Source organism: Lissotriton vulgaris, chromosome 4_1 (genome assembly GCF_964263255.1).
Source record: "Lissotriton vulgaris chromosome 4_1, aLisVul1.2, whole genome shotgun sequence".
Taxonomy (NCBI): domain Eukaryota; kingdom Metazoa; phylum Chordata; class Amphibia; order Caudata; family Salamandridae; genus Lissotriton; species Lissotriton vulgaris.
Genome location: NC_141691.1, coordinates 1,604,709,571 through 1,604,732,047, shown reverse-complemented (window position 1 = coordinate 1,604,732,047; position 22,477 = coordinate 1,604,709,571). Strand labels below are relative to the sequence as shown.

At 45.6% G+C, this 22,477-nt stretch overlaps 1 protein-coding gene across 3 annotated transcripts in view; it reads left to right on the top strand.

The window, feature by feature from the left end:
- Positions 1 to 22,477, top strand: part of NCOA2 (nuclear receptor coactivator 2) — a 768,019-nt gene that overhangs the window by 381,536 nt on the left and 364,006 nt on the right. For all 3 annotated transcript variants that reach the window (XM_086965858.1, XM_086965859.1, XM_086965857.1), the window contains exons 6-8: positions 15,658 to 15,843; positions 17,144 to 17,242; positions 17,334 to 17,474. In XM_086965858.1, coding sequence (XP_086821984.1) covers positions 15,658 to 15,843; positions 17,144 to 17,242; positions 17,334 to 17,474 — 426 coding nt within the window. The remainder of the gene's footprint in view (positions 1 to 15,657; positions 15,844 to 17,143; positions 17,243 to 17,333; positions 17,475 to 22,477) is intronic.

Genomic DNA, 22,477 nt, shown 5'->3' with positions numbered 1-22,477 from the left:
GTAAATGATCAGATTTTAAAGTTCGTAGAGTCCATGAAGAATTCAAAGGAAAAGAGTGAGATATGTGAGAGCATAAAGCTCAAAATCAAATTTAAGCAGCAGAACTTCCCAAAAAGAGTAGTTCATAAAACTCAACAGTCTCTCAATAATATCACCAAATAGCATATAGTTGCAGTAGCAATCTGTCAAAATCGAACATCAATAATAAGCCAAAGGAAGAACAGCAGAAGCGGTAGCCACAACGGTCAAAAAGGGACAAGGAACAATGGGTCTCTGGGAATAGCTACATAGAATGAGTGTTCTGAAATCGAACAAGGAACTGCACACTAATTTAAAAGGCAAAAATAATGTTTCAAAATGTGCAGCAGCTCTCCCCTTGGATCCAGTCAGGGAACAGTGTTCAGCTCTTCCTTCCCCAAAAAGTAGTATGCAGCTTGCAAAGTTTTATCACAACGTTTGTTACAGACCTCTTCCATGTGTAGCCTTTCAGTTCATAGACCTCTCTTCCAATAGGCATTGAACACAGTTGTTAACCTTCTAATGTTAATGTTTCATTGAGTGCACAATGAACTGTGCTGAAGAAGAGAAACATCCACTTTCCAAATACTGTTTAGTAATGCATTTCATTAACACAAACACGAATTACTGTTTTAAAATGTGCTTCTATTCAAGCATTGTGTAATATGGGGTAAATAGGAAGTTTAGTTATCACAATCAGATGTTTACATTTGTTACATTTGAACATTCTGCAGTTATGACAAATATTTCTAAGCACAGCACATTAAAGTCAGATCTCTAAATTGAATTGTGCACATTTCAACATTGTCAACTTCACTTCTAGCTAAACGAAAACTTGCATTTAAGCATTTCTGTGGCCTGTACCAATAATTATAGCTGCCTAGTGCAGCTTGCACATTTAAAATGTGTGTCGATTTCATCTCTTGCTTATAAGTTTCACGTAAATCTTTGCACATATAGTTGTTATTCTAAATAATTAGTGTCTTTAAAAAAATCTTTTTCATTGCACTTGGCTAATGCATTTTGTGATGACTTAGCATTCTCTGTGGCAAGGCAGCATGATTATCGTGCTGCACATTTACCACCCCTAATCATAGTTTGTGATCTACCTGGCCCTGAGAAATATGTAGGCTTTTAGTTGGATGTGGGGAAGATGGCATATATGCATAGCATTTAAAATCCTATGTGAACTTTACTGTTTATGGCCCTCTCAGTAGAAAAGGACCCAACCCATTGAAATATAGTGGCTGTCCTACCAATCTTACTGTCCATCTGAACATTAATCACTCAGTTGAAAAAAATCTAGGCAACAATCTAGCCCCTTAAATGCCAGGCAAATACTATTTCAGGAATGTTTTTCTGGAATTGCCTGTCGGGTCAAAAACTCAACTGGAAATTCCACAAACGTTTTTCTCCTTGGAGATGGTGTTTTCTGTTCCGTTCTATATCTTCACCATTGATGTTAGTTAAACGGAAGGAATGGGGCATAAATAATTTGACATGCCCAAAGCTCTAAACCGCATCCCCTAGCGTGACCTCCAATTCTTAAATGATTGACCTTAGAGCAGAGCTTGCTCTAAGAAATACCGTTTACACGCGAGAACCCAAGTGCTTTGATCATTGCTGCACTGAACACTTGCATTCTGGCGAGGAAACCTGTGGCCTATAATGTAGATCGGATGCAATCCATTGCAATGATCGTACTAAAAACAAACATTTTCCAGTTTCCGAACAGAATGTAGTACTTGTTTGCACCAACACCATGCAGTACCCATGGATTCCACAATTCTACCTGCATTAAGAATATGAAGGGGGGGTGGACTCTGCATACTCTCATGAATGCCATTAACTAGGGTGGATGTTGGCCATCTACAGGCATCAGCAAATTAACCTTCTTGTAACGAGCGGCGTTTAAAAAGCACACTAAAGAAGGACTTGTGGTTTTGTCATCAGCACGTGTAGCTTTGTCACATGATCTCTAGACTGTTAATCCCACGTGCCTTCTTCACTTTTTTATTCCGTGACCGAGATGCGTTTTAGAAGATTTGATTGGTTGTGCGAGGGATGTGATGGAGCATTGTTACCGCCGCTCTAGGTTGTCTTAAACAGGATGGTATGATTTACCATATGTATCGCCTTTGTGGGACCATACAACCTGGAGAAAAAGTCTCAAGAAGGTGTGATCTTAAATGCAGAAATTTATTTGAGTTTTAATAGTTTTATGTGCGACGTTCTCCTTAATGCTCACAGCAATGGCAGAACAAATAAAATAGAAAATTCATATTTGAAAGCCTAGACAGAAGGCATTACTAGTACTTGTACAGTATCCGTAAATGGAAATACCAGTGAGGGATGCAGCTAATGGCAATGATTTATAAAATGAACATTAAGGAATGCATGCTTGGTGTCTTACCAAAATAGAGCCATCTTGAGAGCGGTAGTCACTCGAGGAAAAACTATATGGTTACTTGTTTGGCAGTTAAATAGTGCAGCTTGTTTTCTAAATGGCGATCTCAGTTTGCTGTTCCAGTGCATTGCTTGCACAATAATGCAGCAGATGATTTACTGTCCAGTGTTAAAAATACCCGTCCTCTGGGCATTCATGTTTTTGGCCAAAAAGGTCCTTGCATTCTCAGTAGGTCTCTTATTTACTATACCCATGTAGTCTCTAGACTCCACAGGTATATGGAGGTTTGAACTGACAGATCCTAACAGATGTGACGGGTGCGATGTAAATTCAGTTATCAGAACACCTGGATAAACATAAAAATGTTGTTGAATTGGCCTTTTAAGCTAGTCCCAAAAATATATCAAAGAAATGGAAGTTTCTACAAGAACTGAAGATTGGTTGTTTCAATACTGATAGCGCAATTTCTATTAACAAGCAACTTCCAGTACATAATTGTGGACTTTCTATCATCACAGTTTCTAATTGTATTGACTGTAATAGTCGCCCAACCCATTGTTGCAGGTGAGCCTTATCTCCTAGGTACTCATTTAGGGTTAGAGGTAAGTAAACACTTTATCTACAGGCTAATTAATAGAATGTTTTTAATTTCTTTTGGAACAAAAGGCTTGGAGTTGTTTAATGTCTTTGTCATTTTTTCTTAGTTGACAGGTAGCAAGGCCTTACCCTCTGAAATGCTTCTTACCTGGCAGTAGATAAATCTCAATCATTTGGCTTGAGTTAAGCAGTAGCTAACAGAATGCAAGGGATATTCAGAACCAACTTGGCTCACCGGGCCCTCGCCACAGAATAAGGAAACTATGACACTCACTTGTCTCTGGAAAAACACATTTGTAAATTGTTTTTTTTTTCCTTTTCTTTTTTTTTAGTCCTGGCATCAATGAGCCAAGTTTTAGTTGTTTAGAACATGTGTAGTTATTCCTCATTTTCGCGTGTGGCATGTAGGAAGGGAATCATTTTAATTGGAACGTTTTTTCATGCAAAGAACTATCAAATTTTCTTAATTCCAACAATTTCCTAACCATACGTAATTTTTGTTTTGCAGTGGAACAAAAAGGTCTGAGCCAGGAATGTATGCTTGCCAAACTTCACTTACATGTGCATAAAGTCAGGAGTCCTAAATTCTGCTTGCATACGTCTGGGAGTTTTGTCAATCCATAAATCTATTGTAAATCCCAACAGAGCGTAGGCATACACCATTCATTCTCACATTCATTACTGTTTTCTGAGATTTACCATGTTTCCTTGAGGTCCTTAGACGTTGATTGATCCCTATTTCCATATCAATAATGCTTTTTTGTAATGGTAGTTCGCTTCCAGGGGATCCTCATCAATAGTCATAAGCATTAGAAGAATATTCCCTCCCATGCGCCGGACCCCGGAACGGAAACATTATATTATATGTGCCCCACATATATATACATATATATATATATATATATATATATATATATATATATATATATATATATATATATATATATATATATATATATATATATATATATATATATATATATATATATATATATATATATATATATATATATATATATATATATATATATATATATATATATATATATATATATATATATATATATATATACAATAGCAGCCAAATCACATCAGAGCTGAAATATGCTGTGAAGAATTTCCACCATACATGAATAATATGCATTAGAAACATGAGAAACAACACCAAAGATTGTTTAGAAACTGTTTTAATGCTTAGGCAGCAGTAGAAATTCTTATAACTCACTGAAAGCATAGAAAGCTGCCAGGCACTTCGACACTGTCTGCCATCGTACCCTAGTACAACGCCTCAGCAACGTCGGAGTCCAGGAGAAGGCACTGGAGTGGATCATCTCCTTCCTCGCCGGGAGGACACAGAGAGTCCACCTCCCCCCGTTCAGATCTGAAGCCACCGAAGTCATCTGCGGCGTCCCTCAGGGCTCCTCGCTCAGCCCAACCCTCTTCAACATCTACATGAGCCAACTCGCAGACATCGCACGCCAGCACAACCTCAACATCATCTCCTACGCCGACGACACCCAGCTGATCCTCTCCCTTACCAACGACCCCGCCACCGCCAGAGCCAACCTTCACGAAGGGATGAAAGAGGTAGCCGAATGGATGAAGAACAGCCGCCTGAAACTGAACTCGGACAAGACGGAAGTCCTCATCCTGGGATCCTCACCCTCCGCCTGGGACGACTCCTGGTGGCCCCCCGCCTTAGGCAGCGCACCCAAACCAACAGACCACGCACGAAACCTGGTATTCATCCTGGACTCCTCCCTCTCCATGACCAGACAAGTCAACGCCGTCTCCTCGTCGTGCTTCAACATCCTGCGCATGCTACGCAAGATCTTCCGGTGGATCCCCACCGAGACCAGGAAGACGGTCACCCAGGCCCTCGTCACCAGCCGTCTGGACTACGGCAACACCCTCTACGCTGGAACTACCGCCAAACTCCAGAAGAGACTCCAGTGGATCCAGAACGCCTCAGCACGACTCATCCTGGACATCCCCCGTCGCAGCCACATCTCCGGACACTTGAGAGATCTGCACTGGCTCCCGGTCAACAAAAGAATCACCTTCCGTCTCCTCACCCACGCACACAAAGCCCTACACAGCCAAGGCCCAGGATACCTCAACAGCCGCCTCAACTTCTATGCTCCCAAACGCAAGCTTCGCTCGACCAGCCACGCCCTCGCCGCCGTCCCCCGCATCCGTAGAACCACCACAGGGGGGCGGTCCTTCTCCTACCTCGCCGCCAAGACTTGGAACTCCCTCCCCACCCACCTTCGCCTGACCCAGGACCACCTCGCCTTCAGGAAGCAACTCAAGACCTGGCTGTTCGAGCAGCAACAGACCCCTTCCCCCCCCCCCCCCCCCCCCCCCCCCCCAGCGCCTTGCGACCCTCTGGGTAAGTAGTGCGCTATATAAATTCGATGATTGATTGATTGATTGAGGCTGCATTGCAATCACACAGTCTAAAAAGACTGAAAAGCTAACTTGTAGCTGTATACAAAACACTGACACCGCGCCTTTAAGGCACCCATGACCCCGGTATCCCATCATGCCTCAGGGGTAACAGTTAGGTCAGTTGTTCTTTCCGGCTCCTTCAGGAAGGATCCTGGTTACACAGCTCCACTAATTTCTGTTTTCTGACCGAAAATTACTTCACTTTAAACAACTTGTTTACTTACTTTGATATTTTACATCTAGTCAAGTAAGAAACTGTCTTTTTAAGTCAGTTTAGTGAGCATTTTCAGCTGAAAATGCCTTCACTTACTGATAAATGTCCTTCTTGTGGCTACAAGAAAGCAAAATCAGACAACCACGATGTTTGTATCCTGTGTCTGCCTGAAGAACATGATCCAGGCACCTGTCCTCACTGCGAGCACCTGTCAGGAAGAACTCTCAAAGACAGGGAGAGAATTTGCATCTATGGCCTGGCTCACAGGTCATCCAGAGGAAGGTCTCAGGGGAAAAAGGGTTCCAAGAAGACTAAAACATCTTCAAAAGGCAGGTCTTCCAACCCTTCAGCGTCGGGCTTGGCGCTGAGGAAAGAACCACCGGTGGATCGTTTGTCTTCAAAATTACCGTCGACGGCGGGCTCGCCGTCGAAAAGAAGAACAGGTACGTCAACGACATCTAAGGATCCAGCTCCGTCGTCGAAATCCACTCCGCCGCCGTCAACCGGGCGACGATCGGCATCGAGATCAAAGGCCCCTCCGCCGTCATCAACCAGGCGACGATCGGCGTCGAGAAAGTTCACTCCTCCGCCGTCGTCTTCCAGGCGATGACCGGCGTCGAGAAGTGTGACCCCTCCGCCGTCGTCTAAGAAACGACGTTCGGCGTCGAGGACCAAGACCCCTCCGCCGTCGACAGAAAAACGTCGATCGGCGTCGAGGACGCAGTCTCCGTCGGCGTTTCGTTGACGCTCGGCGTCGAGGGTGTCCAATACCCCTCCGCCGTCGTCGCACAGACATTCGACGTCGAGACAGAGGGCTCCGTCGATAGCTGGTCATCACCAATCGACGTCAAGGCAGAGGACTCCGTCGACGGCTGGTCAACACCGCTCGACGTCGAGAGACCATAGATCCTCGCATCGATCGAATGCCTCAACGGCGAAGTCGAGATTGTTGGACCCGCCGACCCCCAGAGGCGTTCGGCGTCCAGAGAAGAACGCTCGACGTCGAGACATTCAGAAAGAGCTCGATCGTCGTCAAGAAACTCTGTGATCACGGTTACGGAGTCAGCTTCTCGTCATTCCACTTCAGTCTTCTGGCTCCTCAACAACATCCTCAAGGTCCAGAATTCCTGTCCGCAGATCTCCTGTACGTCAGCCAGATCCTTCGGCTGCAGAGATCAGACTGTTACCTAGATGGTACAAGTCATTGGACCATTGGGGAGATTCAGGGGCTGCTAAACGTATGCAAGAGTATGTCAGCCCGCATCACAGATCTCCTCTTCAGAGTCTGGTAGAGGAGATGGACAAGCGTAGTCCTCCCAGGCGCAAATCACCTGTGAGAACACCAACCAGACATCGCTCTCCCAGATGGGAACTTCCGGTTAGATCCCGATCTCCCGGAATAGAAAGTCCGGTCAGGCCTTGTTCACCCAGAGGAGAAGATCGGGTCAGATCTCGCTCTCCTAGAAAGGAAGAACATTCAAAAAGATCGCGTGAGAGGAGGCACAGTGCTCACCGTAGACGTCGAAGAACTCCGTCTACTTCATCTACCTCTTCTACCAGGTCTTCCAAGAGGAATTACTCTCCTACGCTGACGGATAGTCCTACTTCTAGATCCTCTCCAGTGGATGACATCGGCACTTATCTGGATGTCCTGCAAAGAGGAGCTCAGAAGCTAAGCATTGAAATGTCTGTCCCTCAGGTTACTACGACAGTAATTTTTGAAACTACACGAAGAATCTATCTCTCGTCCACTGCTGCCTTTAGTCCCGGGGATTATGGATCCTGTCAAAGACGTTTTCCTAACTCCAGCAGCTATCAGAGCAGTGCCAGCCCGCATTCAGAAGAAATACAAACCGGCTTCTTCTGACCCAGTTTTTGTCAAATCTGACCCTCCAGCAGACTCTGTGATAGTGGCAGCGGCTAGGAAGACGCATGCAGTGGCTGCTCCCTCTTCAGTCCCACCAGACAAGGATAGCAAATCTCAGGACTCGTGGGGTCGCAGAGTTTGCAATTCAGCTGCCTCCACGCTGAAGGTCTCTAGTGCTGCTGCACTTCTGGGTAGATACGACAGAGCCTTATGGGACTCCATGGAAAGGTTCAAGTCCAAACTGCCAAAGGAAGACCAGAAGGACTTTGAAGAGACTATGACAGAGGGATGTCTGGTGGCGAGCCAGTTGATAAGCACAGCTGCGGATGGTGCAGTGCTTGCGGCACATTCCTACTCACATGGGGTTTGTGCCAGGAGGTCGGCTTGGTTGCGCCTCACAGGGCTGAAGCCGGATGCTCCGCATCGCTTCCTTAATCTTCCCTTTTCGGATTCCTCTCTCTTCGGAGAACATGCGGACGAAGAGATGACCCGTATGAAGACAGAACTAGATACAGTAAAAGCGGTGGGTTTGGAAAAGAAAAAATAATTCAAACGCCGCTTTAAGACCAACAGGGGGAGAGGGGCTCAACAAAGGGTTCAAACCCCTCAGTGGTCCCAAAGTAAGAACCAGGGAAAATCCCAGTTTCGAGGCAAAGCCAACAGAGGTAGAGGAGGTCACCAACAGTCCTCTAACACCACGAGAGGAGGAAAAGCCTGAGCAGTGGCTTCCTCTGGCGGCGTTGCCCTCTCCAGTGGGAGGAAGTGCTTCACAACACCTGGCAGAGTGGGTCCGCATCACAAAGGATCAGTGGGTGCTGAATATACTGCGCAATGGATACAGGCTACGTTTCCGTGCGCTTCTGAAGAGCATTCCTTCAAAGAACTCTTGCCCTCACCAGCTAAACTTGCTCCGAAGAGAGGTGAAAGTTCTACTACAAAAAAGAGCTATAGAGGAAGTTCCTCTCTCTCAAAGAGGAAAGGGAGTCTACTCCAGATACTTTCTGGTCCCCAAAAAAGATCAGGAGGACAAGTTCAGACCAATACTCGATCTGCGTCTCTTGAACAAAGTCATTGTCCGAGAAAAGTTCCGCATGTTAGTTCTTCACCAAATATGCCCACATCTTCAAGCCGGAGATTGGATGTGTTCGGTGGATCTGCAAGATGCATACTTTCACATTCCAATTGCTCTACAGCATCACAAGTACTTGAGGTTTGTCGTAGGAAGCAAACACTACCAGTACAAGGTGCTACCCTTCGGTCTCAAGTCCGCACCACGAGTCTTCACCAAATGCATGGCAGTGGTGGCGGCTTTTCTTCACAAAAAGGGACTCTTCATCTACCCATACCTGGACGACTGGCTCCTAAAGGGCTCATCTCCGGTACAGGTAACGCACGATCTGCAACTTTGCCTGCACCAGTTACACAGACTCGGTCTCCATGTAAACCTGGAGAAGTCAGTCCAGCGGCCTACACAGTCTATCCACTACCTAGGCTCCGTTCTGGACACAAGATTGGGAAAAGCGTTTCCTTCGGAGGAGAGACTTTTTTTCCATGAGTCAGAAATGTGGGATTCTGCAGAGTCTCGGTTTCCAACAGCCCGACAAGTAGCATCCCTGCTGGGTTCCATGGCGTCCTGCATTTTTCTCATCCCAAATGCCAGGCTGAGAATGCGGCCTCTGCAGCAGGCTCTAGAGGACCAGTGGGACCAAGCGACAGGGCGTTGGGAAGATCGTATCCCTCTTTCCCAAGCAACAAAGGATGCCATCAAATGGTGGACTCGGAGGAGGAATGTGCTGGTGGGAGTGCCTTTTCACCAACCTCTTCCATCCCAGTCTATAGTGACGGATGCCTCTCTGAAAGGCTGGGGAGCGCACATGGGTCCACTTCAAATTCAAGGTCAGTGGTCTGCGCAGGAGCAGACATACCACATCAACATGCTGGAACTCAGAGCGGTATTTCTAGCTCTCAAAGCTTTCTTTCCAGCAATTGAGTCCAACTCAGTCCTAGTTCAGACAGACAATACGACCACCGTGTTCTATCTGAACAAACAAGGAGGCACACTATCTCGCCCACTCTCCCGAGAGGCTCAAACAATCTGGCATTGGCTTCTCTCTCGAGGCCTCACAGTAGTGGCGGTGCACCTTCCTGGCGAGTTGAACGTAAAAGCAGACGCACTCAGCAGGCACTTCGAAGATCAGCCAGACTGGGTGCTAAACGACGAAGTGGTAGAAGAGCTGTTTTGTTGCTGGGGTCGTCCAGCCATAGACTTGTTTGCAGACGACGAATACGCCAAATGCCACACCTTCGCGTCCAGGTTCCACCGGCCAGGAACGCAGGGGAATGCTCTCCTGATGGATTGGTCGGGAACATTCGCTTACGCGTTTCCTACCCTGGCTCTGATTCCGAAGGTAGTGTCCAAGCTCCTCAGGTCGTACATGGAGATGATCTTGATAGCTCCGGATCGGCCGCGGCAGTGGTGGTACCCGGACCTTCTGCATCTGTCTGTGTGTCCACACAGACGACTTCCTTGCAGGCCGGACCTGTTGAGCAAGATGAACGGGAGGATAATGCATCCCAACCTCCCATCACTGAACCTAACAGCATGGCTCCTGAGGTCCTGCAATATGGACATCTGAACTTACCTCCCGAATACATGAACATTTTAAAGGAGGCCAAGAGGCCTTCCACGAGAGCGTCCTATGCGTTCAAGTGGAAAAGGTTCTACATATGGTGTAGGGATCATCACTTAGATCCGACTAAAGGGCATGAGGAGGTAATCCTGCCATACCTCCTTTCCTTGGCAACTTCTGGTTTGAAATATGCTTCCATTAGAGTGCATTTGTCAGCCATAGTAGCGTACAGAAAATCACCTAATCAGATTTCTTTCTTTCAGATTCCAGTGGTTAAGGATTTCCTCCAGGGGTTGAAAAAAGTGTATCCCCCTGTGCGAAATCCTACTCCTCCTTGGGAATTGCACCTGGTTCTATCCAGGTTAATGTCACCCCCTTTCGAGCCCATCCACAAGGCCTCTTTGCAACATCTTTCTTGGAAAGCGGCTTTTTTAGTGGCGATTACCTCAGCGCGCAGAGTAAGCGAGATACAAGCGCTCTGTGCGAACGAACCATATACTGTTTTCCACCACAATAGAGTAGTCCTGAGGGCTCATCCATCTTTCTTGCCTAAGGTGGTTTCTGATTTTCATATAAATCAGTCCATTTCCCTCCCTTCGTTTTTTCCAAATCCTACGACCCCAGCCGAGCGGTCACTGCACTCCTTGGACCTTAAGAGAGTGCTCAAGTTCTATTTGGAAAAGACTAGAGGGATCAGGAAAATGGATCAACTGTTTGTGAACTATGGTTCAATGAGGACGGGTTTTCCAGCGGCCAAGAGGTCCATCTCCAGATGGATTGTCTCTTGCATTAAATTGGCCTACCAGCTTGCAGGCAAGCCTTTATTGGTGTCACCCAAAGCGCATTCCACTAGAGGGAAAGCCGCTACAGTAGCTTTCCTACATGACATTCCAATGTCCGAAATATGCAAGGCTGCAACCTGGAAATCAGTTCATACCTTTACGAGGCATTACTGTCTCGAATCTGATTCCAGGACCGATACTCAAGTAGGGCAAGCCTCCTTGAGAAATCTGTTTGGGTAGCCTATAGCCTGCTCAGGCTTGTTGATGAGATTGCTGTCTTGTCATTCCTTTGCCCGCAGGGAAGAGGAGAGGCTCGCTATTCTATTCTAATGCTTATGACTATTGATGAGGATCCCCTGGAAGAGAAGGATTAGTTACCTACCTGTAATCCTAGTTCTCTTCCAGGGTTATCCTCATCAAAGTCATAAGCAACCCTCCCGCCTCCCCGGGCAAAGGATATTCTTTAATAAGGAGATATTGTTAACCTATGTTGTTACTGGGTTTGTTTCAGTCTCCGAAAAGAACAGACCTAACTGTCACCCCTGAGGCATGATGGGATACCGGGGGTCATGGGTGCCTTAAAGGCACGGTGTCACTTTTTTGTATACAGCTACAGGTTAGCTTTTCAGTCTTTTTAGACTGTGTGATTGCAATGCAGCCTGGGAGCTTTCTCTGCTTTCAGTGAGTTATAAGAATTTCTACTGCTGCCTAAGCATTAAAACAGTTTCTAAACAATCTTTGTTGTTGTTTCTCATGTTTCTAATGCATATTATTCATGTATGGTGGAAATTCTTCACAGCATATTTCAGCTCTGATGTGATTTGGCTGCTATTGCATGTTTTTATATATATATGTATTTATATATATATATATATGAGTATATATATATGTGAGGCACATATAATATAGTGTTTCCGGGGTCCCGCGCATGGGCGGTAATATTCTTCTAATGCTTATGACTTTGATGAGGATACCCCTGGAAGAGAACTAGTATTACAGGTAAGAAACTAATCCTTCTCATGGGTCCATAGTTCTCTAGCATTTGCTTAGCTCTCTTCACTCTGTCCTCTTTGAGTAGTAATCCACTCCTGTTTTTCCTCTGCTTTTTAGGTCTAGTGTAGACCGAGCTTTAGCTGCATGTTTTGAAGGACCTGTTGTGAACAGTATAATACTGTGGGTGAGGCCCTTATTCCTGACTGGATGCCTTTCTTGGCCAGCTCAGTTATTTGCTCTTGATTTGATGTTTTTCCTCCATATTCTTCTGTTTTTGTCTGGCCCCTATATGGCTTGTCCTTCATGGGATCTTCATTATTGTACAATGGGTTTGAATGCTACCTCGATTGCCAGTGGTTACTCAAATTGCAAGCAATTCCGCCCATCAACCTTTTGCGTGTTTGATCTAATATCCTAAATGGTCAAGGGTATGGGATACAAGCCCCTTGCTCACTGTGACACTCGAATTAAGCTGCACCCGACTAACTAGGCCCAGTGAGGCCGAACCCTGTCTTTCATTCCCTGTGTTCCGGGTTGTAGGAAGCTGGCTCTGTATATATTATACCAAAGTACGGTATAGTGTGCAGAGAGTCCAGTGGATTCCCAAAGGCTTACAAAGGGAAAAGTACACATGTTTCTTATGTTCCATACAATACCTCCTCAACACGTGAAGGTTTTTCAGAGGAAACCAGTCAATACAATCCTATAGGTAAAAATGGGGTTATCGGTTTGCAGGTAAAAAAAGGATCTTGAGGGTTGAGTTTCTGTGGGTTAGAACAAGGGTTCCCCCAGGGTCAAGGATGCACTCAAAAAGCACCCTCGGGGCACTGGGGTGGCCTGGTGCAGAGGGCTGAGGCCCAATGTTAACCTATGGAGCTAAGGGGCTGGCAGTTGGTGGCTGCTCACGAGCAGGCAACAAGGTTGAGGGAGCAAAGCTCCTACGGTCAAGCTCAGGGCAAAGGGGGGGGATCAGAGTTAGCATACATGGTGCACCCACTGTGATACAGGGTCAGCCGGGTGCAGAGAGTTGATTTGGTGTTGGGTGTTCTATTGTTTTCAAAGGGAGTTGCTGGTTTTGGATTTTAGTATCAGGCTCGGTCCAGGAAGTCTTCTCGGAGGAACCAACAGCTGGGCAGGTGAGTTGAAGGGCTCAGGGACCCAGGTGCACACCAGGTCCTCTTCTCCAGGGCACAGGGCGGCTGGATACAGGGGTGTCTTTTGAGTGCCTCTCGCGGTTGGGGCGGGGTCTCTGTACAGAGGTTGCAGGTGATGTTGGGGAGTCCTGGAGGGGTCAACCCATGGTGAACTCGGAATCTATAGCACTGGGAGACCTCTGCTGTGCTGTGCGTTTTCTTTCGTCCTTCTTTTTCGCAGGTTGCGGGAATCTTCCTTCTGGGTTCAGGGCTGCCCGCTAAGTACTGTATCTCAATGCCAGTAGCCAGTGGGATACTGACCATAGGGTGAATACACCCTTGGTGTGCTCGCCCCATGTGGGGGAGTGGACATAATCCCTAACCTTGATTGGAGAGTGCCTGACCTCTGCAAGATAGCTAGCACTGAAGAGTGGGCCACACCTCACCTCCCCTACATGAGGGGTGGGTTTGGCAGAAGTGGGCACACCTTCTGGGCTCGTCTAATTTTTCCCGCCTGACTTGCCGCTTAAAAGGAGGTGAGACATAAAGGTGTCCTGATCCTGATAGCAGGAGAGGCTGGGGGTCGCGTTGCAAAGGCAGCAATGTATGTGAAGCTCCCCTGCCCCAGATGGCTTTTCCTGACCTGGGGGAGGTGTGAACACCCCGCCCAGGAAAGGCTTTGTTTCTGGGCCCAGGGAGTTCGTAAACGTGTTTTGTGGTGGCTGGCTGGTGTATATCAGTCAGGGAACCCATCAGAGGCTGGTCTTTTTTCGAGGGCATCTCAGAGATGCACCCTGAAGTGCATTGTATAATAAATCCCACACTGGCATCAGTGTGGGTTTAATATGCTCAGACGTTTGCTACCAAACTTCCCAGAATTCAGTAAAGCCATTATGGTGCTGTGGTGTGGAGTTCCTAATGACAGACTCCCAGACCATATACTCTTTATGGCTTTACTGCACTTGCAATGTCTAAGAATGGACTCAGACACTGTAGTACAGTGCTCCTGCAATCGTACCCTCACCGCTGGTATAGTGCACCCAACTAGAGGGGTATCTTACCTATACCATAGGCAGTGGGTTGGTGCCATGTCAACTCTTCACTTTTCTCTGCACCACAACACGCAGCCTGCAATTGCTGTGTGTGTTAAGGTACAGGAACTCTAAGGGTGGCAACATATGTGCTGCAGCCCTTAGAGGCCTTCCCTGGTCACAGTGCTCTTGGTACCCATGGTACCTTTTACAAGGGACTTGCATCTGGCCAGAGAGGTGCCATTTGGGGATACTAATGTACAGTTTTTGGGAAGGTACACAGGCCCTGGTAACATGATGGGCAGGGACCCAGCGCACATCAAGTCAAAGTGCATCAGAAATCTGCCAAAAAGTGTATGTGGGGCACTGTCAGATAGGGCGTGGCTTGGCAGTTGGGGTTGGACTGTTCCTACTGGAGCAGTACGAAAGCTGATATGTACATTGGTGAGTCTAATTTGAGGTAGCATGGTGGGCAGAATGGGTTGGAATACTACCCTGAACAATTGCCAGTGTTTAGCCATAGCATTCTGCCCATCACCTCTTGTGTGTTCGATCTTCATTATTTGTCATAGGCCGTACATTTTACTACCATGCACGGGTCTAAAAAGTTATAAATGCTTTTATCTTTATTTTTATACTTTAAAACCACGTTTGAAAGGCAATATTGGTCAAGTTGTGACCATTTATTTAAAGAGTAGCCAATTTTAATAGTAACAAACTCATTAGAAAAAACAGTTACTAGAAAACACTTTTAAAACCCCTTTGTAAGGTAAGAGTGAGAGAAAATAGGAGCAATGCAGCCTAATAAGCTAAAGTCTGAAAGGCTGCATGGCATTGCATTGACCATTTTAAAATGGCAGTTTACCATCTTACAACATTAATTAAAAAAATTTCAAAAAGGTCTAAAATGTCTGCTTTTGGGTCACAGTGCATGCATCGGCAGCCACCTTGGAATGCTTTTTTTTTTATTAAGGAAAACATTCCAAGATGGCTGTCTGTGAGAGCATGTGTGATATACCGTTGGCCATCTTAAAATGTTTTTTTCTCAAAGAAAAAACATTCCAAGATGGCCATCATTTTAGATTTTTTTTTACTTCCAATTCAAACCAGCATTGGGCTACCCAATAGCTCAGCAATCATCTTTTTAAAAAAAGAGACCTGTTGGCTTTGCCGATGCTTGTTCTTACTTGTAGTCTTGCCTTACTAAAAGGAATTGCACAGTTACATATGCTTGAATGTTAAGAAACACAGGATTAGAAGAGCTACTCTACCTTGATGCCGGACAACTTAGAATCTTGGTGAGACATGCGGGATTGCCAGGAGTTAATCAGATGCATTGAACGCCTGAGGCTTAAAAGTAATACTTCCAATATTTCATAATAGTCAGGGATACCTACTCTCAAGTTAGTTTTCCTCAATTATATGTTTGTTTGTACAGTATCTCGCAAAGTTATGCACAGTTTTTGTCTAGTCACAGCTAGTGTTTTGTGCTGATGCATTCATAACTTAAATCTTTTCTATTTATGCTGCTCAGTGAATGGCGGACCCTGGGTCAATGAGCCTCCTAGGCGGAACAGTCACACATTTAACTGTCGAATGCTGGTGAAGCCGTTCTTGGAGTCTGAAGAAGGTCATGACACCCAGGAAACACATCAGAAGTATGAAACTATGCAATGCTTTGCTGTTTCTCAACCAAAGTCCATCAAGGAGGAAGGCGAAGGTAAGCTTCATTTGAATTAATTTTATGCATATCTCCTATAAAATTGTACCCCTCCGTACTAGATCCCTGCTCTGGTATTACCGTAGGAGGGTGATCTCAAAGTAGGCATTCATCCACTGGACCACCAGGTAGTTTTAAAGTGGGCCCTCCCCCATGACCAGTTACTTCCCTCTGCCCCCTACGCTGGGTACCACCAATCTTTCTACCCCCTGCAAAGTCAACCTACCTTTGCAGAACACAAACTTGGAAGGAAGTAGAATTGGTTACATTTGCTTGCTTTTTGAGCGTGTATCTAAAGGACTCCTTGTTTGTGTTCTGAAGTGCAGATTTAAGGAGCTGCGCCTTAGCTTCCCCTCTCTATAGAGAATCACTGGAGAGAAAGACATGAAGAAACCTGTTAATTTGGGAGGGGCAGATAGAGACTTTATTGCCAGAGGAGACATGCCAGAGCACCATTATCTCAACTGCAGGCCCGACAGTATTCTGAGGTATGCGGGTATAGGTATATATATGTATTTGCATAAAATAGTTCGGACGATTACTAACTACTACAATAACCATGAGGCTGACAGTATTTTTATTGGTGTACTTAAGGGTTTGGATAATCAAATCAGAGAAGTAGGGATATGTGATGTAAATGCTTTGGGTTTTGTTTTGGTTATATATTATATTATGAATACTGATTCATCATAGAGAAGAGTGAGAGACCGCGGTCTGTTCTAATTTTGTTTGAAGGGGATGCAACACACATTATCGCTATGGGTTGAGGAAGATCCAACATGATGTGAACTCCACCAACAATACCCTCACCAAAAATGAGAGGCTCATCACAAGGTCAACCTTGCAACTTGAGAATTCAGTTCTGCGTTTGAGTGCAAGAATGTTTAGAGATCCATGTGCTAAACTGGCACTTAAAACAGTTGTAGAGTCAATTCGTTTTATTTTGAAATAGTTTTCATCTTGTTTTTGTTGCAGTGGAAACATTTAGTTAGTCCACCTTGTTAATGATAGGAAGGTGTGCATTTCTGCAATGAATATGCATTACTTATAGTTCCTCACTAAAGAAAAAAAACAAGTTCTACATCCCTCTCTCTTGTCATTGTAAGCAGCTGACTGTTGACTTTGTAATAATGTAATGTCACCTACTCTTGAATACAAATAAAAAGCACACCATGCCAGGACTACTTCCTTTCTTCAGAATGTGTTCTAATTTTTGTCTACTTTTCATGTAAAGGTGAACCTTTTGAGAGTTTGTTTTACAGAATACTTGTGAATTGTTAAGCATTGTAAATTGTTTCAGATTTGCAGTCCTGCTTGATTTGTGTGGCCAGACGAGTTCCAATGAAGGAGAGACCTATACCCTCTACTGAGAACTTTACCACACGACAGGATCTGCAAGGTAAGGTAGAAGACAATACACTGCAATAATAGACATAGCCTCAGAAAACGAGAAATGACATGTCTTAAACTACCTGTATTTGATAACCTAGGTAAAATCACTTCTCTGGACACGAGTTCCATGAGGGCATCAATGAAACCCCGCTGGGAGGATTTAGTGCGAAGGTGCATTCAAAGATTCCATGCACAACATGAAGGGGAGTTATCATTCGCCAAGAGACATCATCAAGAAGGTAAGTTGGTCACTTGTGGGAAAGATGACTTAATATTGATGGTTGCAAGTACTTCTTTCCTCGTAACTCAAAGGAGGTATTTGTAGATGGATGTAGGAAACAAAAGCAAACATGGACATAGCCAAATTTGTGTTTGCTTTTGTATCATGTAAGTTTTCTTCAGCGTTGAGTAAGTACTATATTCTTCAGCAGAGTAAGTACTAAATTTGAGGAGCAACAGTGCATGCTTTTCCTTAAGGTACAGCAAGGAAAGCAGCAGTGCAAGCTTCTTTTTCTCCCTTGCCTTATAGCGAACATGTAATATATAGGAAATATGGGTATCATGAAAGCTCAGAGCACCTATGGGGAATGAGAAGCAGGTTCTACAGGTGTGGGCATGTATTTATAGAGCGCACAGACTTTAGATAGAGGTAAGGAAAGGAGATGTCTGGACACACATCAACGTGCATAGGTGTAATGCTTTAGCCAGACATGAGAGCCAAAGAGAACATGTAAGCGCAGGGAGCTATAGAGGGAGGTGCAGGAAATGGTAGGGTGGGAGGGAGCTATAGAGGGGATATGGGTTGTTCTAGGTTGTGAGAGGTGCGTCTAAGCATTTGGAAATCAAAAGGAAGCCAGAGGCAAGTACAGGCGGGTGACTCAATGCCTTCATCTTGCTCACAGCTTCCTGCAGAAGGAGCTGTAAGCCCACTGGTGGGACAGCATGGAGTGTAGGGGAGTTAAGGCACCCACTGCAGAAATCTTTTTATTACAGTCAGAACATAGGTACAACACTGGCTGAATTAGAATATGTTAATAAGATAGATTATACCCATTGAATTTTCAAGGTAGTTTGCCTATAATGAGATATTTAAATCCCTTAGAACGTATAGTAGGGCAGTTCATTATTACCACCCTCTGCTCCTGTATTTCATCATTGGGCCACCATAAGATTTTGTTAATGAAGGTCATATTTATATGCAGAACTATGTTTACCACTATATACCATGGTTTCCTTTTACAAAAGGACTTGAAAGCTGTTGTGCCGCCTGTCTACAGTGCACTTATTTGGCATAAACTAGCCAGTGGTTGAATTTTGTCTCACTTAGTTAAAGGATCAACATATCCTGAGGGGATGTGTGGTGCATGCAAAAAAATGGTAATGTATATATTTGAATACGTAATTACCCTGAACCAACAATTTAGTTTGCTAGTCAGTTACAAGTTTAAAATCCAACAGGCACTTGGTTCCACAATACAATACGGTCAACATGTTTCAACAATCAGCAAATCAAAAAGATCTAGCACCTTCTTTATCCATTTGCAGATTCAAGCAAGTTGGAGAAGTGGCTTATTCATTTCTGTCTGCATTGTGAGTAAAAGGATGTAGTTGCTTGCTCAACATGCAGTGTCAGTGGAATTGTTCTCCGACATGTTTTTCCAGAGAGAATAGGACAGCTACACAAGGGGAAAATATTGCAGAATATGAGTTGTAAGCAGTTGTATTGCAGTTTACCCGAGGGGCAAACTCTATGGTCATACATATCATGCTGTTTCATTAGTATCTTAATATATGAGAATAAAGTGCATAGGATGATTGCCTACCGCCATCTCCCTGCTCCTGGGGATCACAGTAACCTTACCCAGCACCTCACCCTGAAGAGTTTGTTGGTCCAAGTCTCCACATTCAGAATTAACCCTGGCACGTTCCCTACCACTCTACTTGGATAGGGAATCCAAGAGCCTGGATAACTTTGACAAGAGAATGTTCTCTCCTGCCAGCCTAGCACGGTGGGCAGTGAACACCGCTTATGATATGGGACTCTGTAGCGCAAGGGCTGCCCATGGTCTCAGAGGAGGCCAAGTCATACTTACCCAGGCTATTGATGGATGAGATGTAGCAAAGTTCACCATTAGGTGTAGGCATCACATGACCAGACTCGCTGAACAGAGCGATTTAATTGTCATTGGCCTTACGGCGCCACGCTTGGCTGAGGCCGACTGACTTTTCAGGCGATGTCCCGGATTCCGTCATGTACAGGCCCTTCGATGACTCTGGCCTATTTTGGAAAGAAGGCAAATTCAGCACTGGAGCGCTTTATGGACTGCAGGACTATGGCCATGTCTTTGGGCTTGTTTATGGCCCCTTGCCAATACCAATCTGCCTTCCACTCCATTCAGGTCATAGAAAGGGTCTCCAGTCACACCCATACCCTGCCGGCCAGCAGGGCTTCCCAGCCTTTTAGGTGGCCTAGGGCACGGGTTCCATAAACAACGTGGCACAGGCAGCCAGAGGTAGTCAGTCCACCCCTCTCCCAGCACCCGCTGCCTCCAAGCCTCTTTAGTTTGTCCTCAGACAATCATGTGCATTCAGTGGATCATGACTGGCATCTGTATCTAGAGGTGGTGCAAGATCTCTTTCGACCGTGGGGAGAGCCTTGGTTAGATCTGTTCGCCACCGCCGAGAATGCGCAATGTCCAAAGCTCTGCGCGCTGGAGTTTCCAAAGCTAATCTTTCTCGGACACTCTTTTCGTCTCAAGTGTAGCTCAGGCCTCCTGTACGCCTTTCCGCCAATACAACTGTTCAGAGTTCTCTCAAAGATTAGTAATGACCGATTGTTGTGGCTCCAGAGTGGGCACAGAGAATCTGGTGTCCAGAACTGTTGACCGTGAGCATCTAGCCAATCAGGCTGCCCCTTCTAGAGGATCTTCTGCTGAAGCAACTGGGGAGGTTTCTCCACCTGAACCTGCACACCCTTCACCTTCATGTGTGGTGGTTGAGCAGCGACAGTACACCGCTTTCACTCTTCCTCTCGAAGCCTGTAATGTAATACCACCAATTCAGTAAATGCCTGCTGTTGGGACAAGTTTGTTTTCTGGTGTGCTTCCCACAACGTTTATGACCTCAATGCACCCTTATCTGAAGTTCTATTGTTTGCATTCTTTGGTGCAGCAGGGCTCTGCTCTGGGCACAGTTAAGGCTCATCTCTCTGCCATCTCAGTATTCTTGCGGTTGCTGAACCAACCTTTTCTCTTTAAGTCACCTGTTGTGGCTAGGTTCCTTAAAGGCCTATACTGCACCAAAGTAAGGTTCAGTGTACACAGAGTCCACAGTCCCCAGAGGTATGGCAGAGGCTAAAGTTAGATATAACCTTACTCTCTAAAGTGCTAGCTTGGTCGAGCAGTAAGGCAGTATCAGAGGACAGTGAAAAGCATTTGTTGTACACACTCAATCAGCAAATGGTCTCAAACACTCCGTCAGCAAATGGTCTCACACACTCCAACTGAACTCTAAGCCAATTGGTTTGTATATACAAATATATAGTTACTTTTTTTTAGAACCACAGTATGTATCATAAATAATTTCTCAGAATGAGATGTTGCAATTGAATACTTTCAAATAGCAGTTGACTTTTAAATGCAATAGTTACAGTTGTTGCAATATGCAACACAAGTTAAAACAAAAAATAACATTGAGCTCATTGGGAGTTTCTAAGTAAATGCAATAAAATTACTTTACATATGTTTTTCTAACTTTGGCCTGGGTCCTGAATTCAGCCCTGGTGCATTTCCTGTAAACAGTTGAAAGACATCGTTTTTGTTACACAGGTGATTTTTTTAAGTTATATGTGTAAGTCTAAGAACTCGACACGTAAAAGAATTTCTGGTGAAAACCAGACAATGGGTTTCTATGGAGGAAAATTGAGTTAGCAATAAATCATGGTTATAATTACTTTTCAGGGTCCGTGCTGGGCTCAAAGGTACAGCACTGTGATCTCTCCTGATTGCAGGTGATTAAGTTCGTTTTTGATACTCAGACGGTTTTTAAGGAATATTTCTAAGTTGTGAAAATCGACATTTAGAAGAATTTACAAGTGAAACCAGCTAATGTTACCTTATGGAGAAAATCAAGTTATTGGTTTTTGGGTAAGTACTCGGCTGGCAACATTAAGGTTCTGGGGGTAGACTCGGGTCTCCCAGGATCAGGTATGTACAGTTGTTACACCCTCAGAGGCACAGGGGCAGCCGGGTGCAGCGTGAGTAGGCCCAATTTTCTCCTATGGAGGATAGGGGGCCTTTGGTTGGTGGCTGCTAGCAGGCAGGCCACGCTGCTGTGGGAGCTGAGCTCCTGGTCACTTACACAGGGCAAGTGGGGAAGTAGAGTAGGGTAGAGCTGGCACTCCCAGGAGCACTCGGGCGGCTAGGTGCAGGGTGCTTTTAGGCCTTCGGGCGCCCAATGTTAATCAATGGAAAAGCTGAAAGTTGAACAAAGGCTGCAGGCTCTGGGACGGAGATTCTTCAGGTGCGACGACCACTTCGAGAGATACGTTGGGATCTTGGAGGATAGGTAGACACCCAGGAGTTGGGCACACAGGGCCGTTGGGTGCCGGGTGCAGGGGTGTCTTTTGACATCGGGAAATCTTACACTCAGCTGGTCGCGGTTTGAGGTTTCCCTTGTTGTGAGGCTGCAGGTGTCGTCAGGATCGTCTAGGATTATCCTTGGGCACTGGATCCGTGGTCACCATCGCCGGGGGGATGTCTTTGTGGTCTTTGTTCACTCAGGCACAGGCCGGTCTCGGCAGGTGCAGAGTGTGCTGGATTCACGGTTCCTGGCTGGCACCAGGGGTTGTTGCTGTTTGAGCAGAACTACTGCTCATGGGAGTCCCAGTCTTTAGATGAGCAAGGCAGGCAGGTCGTCCGGGGTTTTCAAATTTGCTGTCCGCAGGAGACGCCGGGATTTAGCAGGAGCAAGTTTAAGGATCAACAGGACGGTAGGGCTGAGGCCAAGTCAGTTGGTGTTGTCCTCTTGTTACAGCTGCACAGCAGGTCTTCTTTCTTCATGTTCTTCTTTCTTGTTTTCAAATCGGGATCCGAGGTTGAAGGTTCAGGGTGCCCTTAAAAACTAGATTATGGGGTGTTACAGGTAGGGCAAGGGCAGGGACCAATGGATCCCTGTCCTGGGATGAGTACACCCCCTATCTTGTCACTCTCCATGGGTGGTTGGGGGGGGGGGTGGTAGCCTA